This window comes from Pelobates fuscus, chromosome 11 (assembly GCF_036172605.1).
Source record: "Pelobates fuscus isolate aPelFus1 chromosome 11, aPelFus1.pri, whole genome shotgun sequence".
NCBI classification, from domain to species: domain Eukaryota; kingdom Metazoa; phylum Chordata; class Amphibia; order Anura; family Pelobatidae; genus Pelobates; species Pelobates fuscus.
In genome coordinates, this window is record NC_086327.1 from 18,051,502 (window position 1) to 18,059,357 (window position 7,856).

Sequence of the window (7,856 nt, forward strand, 5' to 3'; positions counted from 1 at the left end):
TTATAGCACAGATTGGAATTTTAACCCCTTCAGCAATTTGGGATGGAAGGTGGGAGGGAGAGGGGACCTGCAGTGCCAGGAAAACGGTTTGTTTTCCTGGCACTGGAGAGTCCCTTTAAGTATATTAGTAGCAGTGGTACTTCTGTTCATAGTAGTGTGTTAAATATACATGCAGGGTGTCAGAATGAAGCCATATCTGTCTATCATTTATTGGTATACTTAAAGGTCAAAGGGTTAAATTACAGCGGAACAAATAGCATAAATTTACAATACATGACAGTATTAAAAATAATTATTCCTCCCCCCCTCTCTATTTAACTATTTAACTGTATTTTTGAAACAGCTTAAAACAAAACTTGTGTTGGTGTCTATATATATATATATATATATATATATATATATATAAATATATATATATATATATATATATATATATTTAGATGGCTAGATGTCAAGATGTCTAGATAGATAGATTGATAGATTGATAGATAACTGATAGATAGATAGATAGACAGACAGACAGATAGATAGATAGATAGATAGACAGATCTGAACATATTTGGACTGTAACGGACCGTTTCAGCAGACAAGGGGTTAAAATCCGTTTAGGCAATATACCCCTTTCTGAGAGACAGGCACAGCTACTGCAGAACACCAAACTCCCGAACTGGATACAAAATAGCACTCCAAACTGGAACCTCACGAATAGCTGCTAGCAGACGAACAGGAAAAGCATACATCAGCTTACACTCCTAGCAATCAGTCTCCAACAGCATACAGTGAATTCCCCCAAGAACGAGACAAGGCTCCGTGTTGAGGGTCAAGCAGTGGTCTGTTTATTGAGGGCTACCTGCCCCTGTATTTATGCAGGTCTCCCACCTGGTGGACACTCCCCTAGGGGACCAGATGGAAGACTGTAACAATGGACAGATATTTAGCATTTCAGGACATACAGCAGTAAAACATCCCAACAATGCATCCTGGTTTCCTCCCCTCTGCCCTGGAGAAGTAATTCAATTATCTCCCAGGACAAAGGCAAAACTCCATTACACACGTGGGGACACAAAGACAGACTATCACTTCAAAATACATAAAGACACATTTTATACATAAAACACAGACATGTAACATATCCCCAGATAGCTCAGGTCTGAGTGCACATTATTAGGTGAATGGCACTCAGACCACACAAATACAGTTTAATTGCCATGGAGCCAAAGTCTTTAATTACACTAATATGCTCCATGGCATGGCTATCTGGGTTAAAACATTCCAACATAAAATACCATGCATTCACCAAATCCATACGAATTAGAACCAGGGGCTGGAGGTTCAGCGGTGCCTGCACGTAAAAGTGTCCGATTTTGGTGCATGAAAGCCGGGCAGAAAAGCGTTGGCTGCCCGGGGAGCTCCAGAACACCGCCACCTATCGGCCGCTAAGTGTAACAGCGGCCACCCAGTAACAAGCAATTAAGCTGTGGTTAACCGCAGCTTCAGGAAGGTAAATGGAGGGCACACTCCAGCTTCTGGGTGGCCAATTAACAGCGCCGGCCGGCTTCCCACGGCTCTGGGGAGGTTGCAAACAGGCTGTTTGTTCGGTAGATAGAATCTACCGAACGCTGTGCAGAAAGGGAGAAATAAATCCTTCTGCACAGTAAAATTAACCCTTTAGCTGCCGGTCCATAATCCAAAGGCAGCAGGCGGGCAACCAGGCTCCTCCAATGCAATGTGTCGAGGTTGGTCTTGTCACATGGACAATTACATACATTTTGTTATTTCTGCTGTTTACCAAAATACTGTCAAATAATAATAAAGGTAAATAATAAATATAGACTTAAAGAGCAGTCTCTCAGCTTTAACTTGAGGCTTTTCACATTCAAAGTGGAGGAAGGGTTTAGGAATTACAATTCTTTTATATGTTGCTCCTTCTTTGTCAGGGACCAAAAGTAATTTTACAATTGACTCAAAAGCTATTTCATGGACAGGTGTGGACTATTCTTTCTTTATTCCTTCAGATATAAGATCTGGAGTTGATTTCAGCTGTATCATTCACATTTGAAAACTGCTGCTGTGAACCCACAACATGCGGTCAAATCAGCATTCAATGCAAGAAAAACAGGTGTGGTATTTGCATTTGGAAACTGTCGCTGTGAACCCACAACATGCGGTCAAAGCAGAGCACAATTCAAGAGGAATAGGCCATCCTTAGGCTGCAAAAACAATCCAACAGGAGTGGTCAAAAATAGTTTGGTACATTCTAAAAAAAAGGACACACTACTGAGCTCTAAAATGCAAAAAGTCTTGGACGTCCACGGAAAACAACAGCGGTATATGATTGTAGAATCCTATCCATGAAAAAGAAAAGCCCCTTCACAACATCCAGCCAAGTGAAGAACACTTCCAGGAGGTAGACATATCATTATCCAAGTCTACCATTAAGAGAAGACTTCACAAGAGCAAATACAGAGGGTTCACTACAAGGTGAAAACATTCCTAAGAATAGAAAGATCAGAAACATCTAAAAAAAGCCAACATAGTTCTGGAACAGAATTATTTGGACAGATGAAACCAAGATCAACCTGTATCAGAATGATGGGGAATAAAGTATGGAGAAGGTGTGGAATGGCTGATGAACCGAAGCATACCACATCAGCTGTAAAACACAATGGAAACAGTGCAATGGCATGGGCTTCCAATGGCACTGGTTCACTAGTATTTATTGATGATGGCAGAAGATAGAAGCAGATAGATATGTTCTGAAGTTTATAGGGATATATTGTCTGTTCAGATTTAGCCAAATTCAGCAAAGTTTATTGGACGGCACTTCACTTTACAGATAGACAATGACCCAAAACATACTGGAAAAAGCAACCCAGGAGTTTTTTTAAAGCAAAGAAGTGAATTATTTTGCAATCGCTGTGTTAATCATCTGATCTCCATGGAATCAATCATGCATTTCACTTGCTTAAGATGAAACTTAAGACAGAAAGACTCATGAACAAACAACAACTGACAAATTAATTGTTTCTTGAATTAATGCTGTAAATCTTCACTTCAATTGTCTTCAGTTGTTTCATCTGAAATCCACTGTGGTGGTGTACACACACATAGACAGACAGACAGATGGATAGATTAGACAGACAGACAGACAGACAGGCAGACATATAGATTAGACAGACAGACATATTCTGAAGGCTTTTCATTCCAAAATTCTTTTAGTCCAATAAAAATAATATAAATACACACACACAACATATTGTGAGCAAAAGTGCCTAATCTACGTTTTCTACAGACTTCTCAAAGTGTCAAGATTAGTTAAGAGTAAATTAACAAAATAACTACATTTAATTTGCAGTTTACATTTGGTCACTAAATTAGTTAAGTTGAAAGAATCAGAGAAAGACTCAGAGGAATGATGAAGAAGATGTACGCAGCTCAGCAGTTGCATTTCCACTATCATCCTCAATGGTTTGATCATCCTTGTCTTTAAAAGCATTTTCCAGCCTAGCTGGTAGGGACTTGATAAAATTTTCCTTAAAGTCTTGACATATGAAAACATAGAGGATGGGATTGATGCAGCTATTAAAATAGGCCAAACAGACAGATATTTCACTTATTATAACATCTGCTTTCCAATATTTCCCATTCAATATTATTAAAGGCCAGATGCTGTATGGAAACCAACAGATGAAGAAGCTGATAATAACAGCAGTGATGATCTTTAAGGGTTTTCGAAAGCCACCTTTTCTTTTAAGAGTTCTTAGTTTTAAAGCAATTTGGCCATAGCAAAGAAGCATGATTAAAAGAGGAATGGCAAAAACCGATACAAGTTTAGTAGATAAAATACCAAATATAGAATATTTTCTGTAAGATGGAATATAATTAACATACTTAGGATAACATTCTGACATATCATCAATTAAGTGATGGTGTATCACATGAGGTAAAGTGAGGACCAGACACACACCCCAAATAATTCCTGATATGATTTTGGCCAATCTACGAGACCTGTGTAATTTGGACCAAATGGGCCACATGATAGACACACAGCGATCTATGCTGATAACTGTTAAAAAGTAGACACTGGTAAGCATGTTAAAGAACATAAAGGGGGTACTGATTGTGCACACATATTTACTATAGAATAAGTCTTCTAGAACCATAGCCCATTCTGATATCCGTGCAAGAAGAGCAATGTTGCATATTAAATCAGTTACGGCCAGATTGAGAAACCACACAGCACTGACACTTTTCATCTTGAATCCAGCAATCCGGATAACAAGACTGTTTCCAGTTATTCCAATAATGAATGTAATAAAGTAAGAAATGATGCACGGTATCCGCAAGTAGCCATAGAGGTTCAAGTGTTTTTCCCAGGCAATAAAGTTTGTATTTTCATAGTAATTTGGATCTTCAAGGTACTGAGTCCAATTGGAGTAAAAAACATGCTCACTAGTTACATTAATGGATGTCATTTCCCTGAAAATGTAAGATTTGAATATGAATTAAAATACAAATAATTTATCATGACAAGCTACTTACTAATCCACATTATTGCCATAAAAAACAACCTTTATAAATGTTTAAGATATTAATAAAAAAAAAATTCTATTGGAAACTATACACTGTTTTAAATATATTTATAAAACTTTTGTACAGATTATAAAAAACTACCAGAAATGTGTCATCAATTTCATCTGTAAAAGACGTTGGTATTACCCTAAAAACTTAACCCATATTTAAAGAAAATGCAGGTTAATATAGATTTGAAGTTTACATACAAATTAAATATCAATTGATGAAATTAAATATTTTATTTTTTTGTTTTCTAATGCTTTTACTTTTTTGCTTGCTTGGTAAGTAATTGCGTAATCTCCCCCATTGCAATTTATTACTATACTTTATTAATGCACTTTTCCAATGTATGAGTGGACTGTATATCTAGGATCATCTTGGTCAACACATCTGCAGTGTATAACAGATAAAGCAAAAATGTGGCAATGTGGATGATAATTAAACGGAGCTTGCCTTGTGATACAATGTTTGCTTGGCTAATTGACTGCAAACAATTCAACATCCACTTCCCTGGATACTTATCCTTCGAGAGGGAGCTGTTGCGTTCGATTATCGAAAAGATACTATTGTCAGTCTATCAAACATATATTATACTTTCTGGTCAATATTTATGCAGTGCAGTAGACTTACTATGCTATAATATCTTTTCTTGCAAAGTGATGTCAATATTTTCCTCTTCTACATTATTTAAAATTTGTTTATTTCTGTAAAAGTCCAATTTTCTTTCACAAAAAATACTACCACAATTGGACAGTGTCTAATTATGTGTATTATAGTTTATGTTATTCTTGTGTAGACTGTTCCACGTTTGATATAGATAGATAGATAGATAGATAGATAGATAGATCTGTATATATGAAACTTATTGAGATACTTTTTGTTAAATTATATTTACATCCAACTACACAGAATGTCATACATTGCTAGATATGAAATACGTCATATAACATGGATCAACAATACTCTAAATTTGGATTAATTTAACCTGATTTTTCCTACCTTAGTAGAAAGTTATACTTTATAAGTAATTTAAAAGTTTTCCTTTTTATAGATTGCTCCGTTCTGTTGTTCTATTCTTTTTTTCCAGCTCTTGACCTTCCGTTAAATGGTTCTAAGTATTTGATCTTTGAAGGTCTACAGCCAGTGAGTTTCTGCCAATTTTAGAATTCCTCCGAACTACTATGTTATTCATGAACAATTTGCTTTACAACTGAATCACTTTCACTACATCAGTCTTACTTACAATGTTAATCTAATCTATGCAATATCCTTATGATCTTGGCTGACAAGGCATCACATTGAAAAACTGATTAAAGAAAGAGATTTCATAACTGCTCGAGAATAGTGCAAATGTTTTTTTGTAACAAACTATAAAATGTATAGTTGTAACAAAACGTATAACGTCAACTAACCACCATGGAAAAGCATATACCACTGGGGATACCCGATTGAACAGACATCTGGGCACTGTGGGGGAGATAGGAAAGGTAGGACAATGATACTATATGCAAAATCACAATCAAGTTCAGAGACACCAACCCAGGACATATTGCAGGGGAAGACCGAAAATTCTCCTTTTATCCAACCTCAGTTCAAGGAAGCCTGGTAACTTGGGGGTTGAATATGCTAAGTAGGGCACTAAATACCGGTTTGAACATACTACTTCCTTCTAAGGGGTTAATAAGAGTATAGTTGTTGAAAGAATCATACTTATCTCTTGCTTCCATGAGGAGGAAATCACGTGCTACTTGAAATATACTGGTTGAAACTAGGAAGTCCACCGAAGTTTGTTTAATTTACTAGGTTTATTGTGTCTTTTGTTTTTTCTCTTTCTATTTTATTTGTTCTTTATTTCTAAACTAGTGAAGGCTCTAAATATGTTAAAAAAAAAACACAGACAGTGGACATGTGACAGACGATAAATGCCATGGAAACTTGGAAGAGAAAAAACAACAACAAAAAAAAAACAACTACAGTATAAATAATATATTTCCAAACTGCATGTACCTATCTGCTGTACAAATTCTCATATGAGTATGTATATTACATGAAAATACGATATTTACTCTTTCTGTGACATATGTACACTAAAAAAGGCTCCCTGTACCTTGTTTGAAAAAAACAAATACAAATTTATAAAACAAACAAAAAAAAAAAAACTATAACATTTAAAATTTTTGTTGGTGGACAAATGTTTTTGCTACTTTTAAATTTTGATTCACATACATGACATACTTCTCAAACAAGTTTAAAAATATATATTCATATTATGTACTTTTAGTATATTTGGTGTGTTGCTTGTTTTCATTTGTCACTATTTAAATGTCTGATATAACTTTTGCTCCATATGCAATAGTCTGATATATAGCAGTGTCATTATCATATAATTCATGTTTCATTCAGAGGCCATAGGACTGCTATTTTTTTCTACTTTTTACTGCCGTTCGGTTAATGCTTACTTTGTTTCTATTAGGCTCCAATTTGGTAACTGCTTCATCAGTGCTTCTGAAGCAGCCTCCACATTTGCCCTGTAGAAGTTATTGAGATAATATACATAGACACTTTTATATCAGATCATGTTATGTGTTTCAGTTGTCAGATGAACATCAGCATAACTTCATTCTCCAACACTGGTTTTATTGCACAGAGAGAGGGGAACTGCTATTTTCAGTCTCTCTGCAGAGGTGCATAATGCAGCACTGACAGAGAATTTTGTTGATTGGCAGGTCGGGGATCACTGCTGGAACACAAGGGAAGTTGAATGGTTTTCTATAAACTAAATTTAAATTAAAATTTGCCTTGTTTGAGAATGAGTTGCACAACAGCAACAACCATGCCACACATAGGGTAAGTGCGGAATTAGAGTGAACTGTAATGCCTGGTCCTCAACAAAATAGCTTTCAAGTATCTTCTTTTACTGTCTAGTGTTTGATGTGATCAATGGAGAACACCTGCCAGTATTGCAGTGGCAACTATTATAAATTCTATATCAGCACATATTTCCTCTTACTTTAACTATAAGATTCACTCAATGATTGAGTGACACACAAAAAGAAACAACAACCAATCATGAGCAAAATTACTCTTGTATATTGAATTTTAAAGACTGAAATAAAATACTAAGCCATTCCTCTCCTTGTCTATTATAATACAGAAAAAGCTTTAAGACTCACACTAGAAAAATAAATGGTGGGGTCCAAGAAAGAACTAACAATTAAAAAAATAAAATTAATACAATTAATTAAATTAATAAAAAGGGGGTAAAAAAAAGCCAAGAACAA

At 35.6% G+C, this 7,856-nt stretch overlaps 1 protein-coding gene across 1 annotated transcript; it reads right to left on the reverse strand.

The window, feature by feature from the left end:
- Window positions 1–3,304: 3,304 nt before the first annotated feature.
- LOC134577369 (formyl peptide receptor-related sequence 4-like) lies at window positions 3,305–5,759 on the reverse strand. Its single transcript, XM_063436080.1, has 2 exons — window positions 5,575–5,759; window positions 3,305–4,479 (listed from the first exon to the last, which is right to left on the reverse strand). Exon 2 carries the CDS (start codon window positions 4,473–4,475, stop codon window positions 3,405–3,407), a length of 1,071 nt encoding a protein of 356 aa, XP_063292150.1. The 5' UTR covers window positions 4,476–4,479; window positions 5,575–5,759; the 3' UTR covers window positions 3,305–3,404.
- Window positions 5,760–7,856: the final 2,097 nt, after the last annotated feature.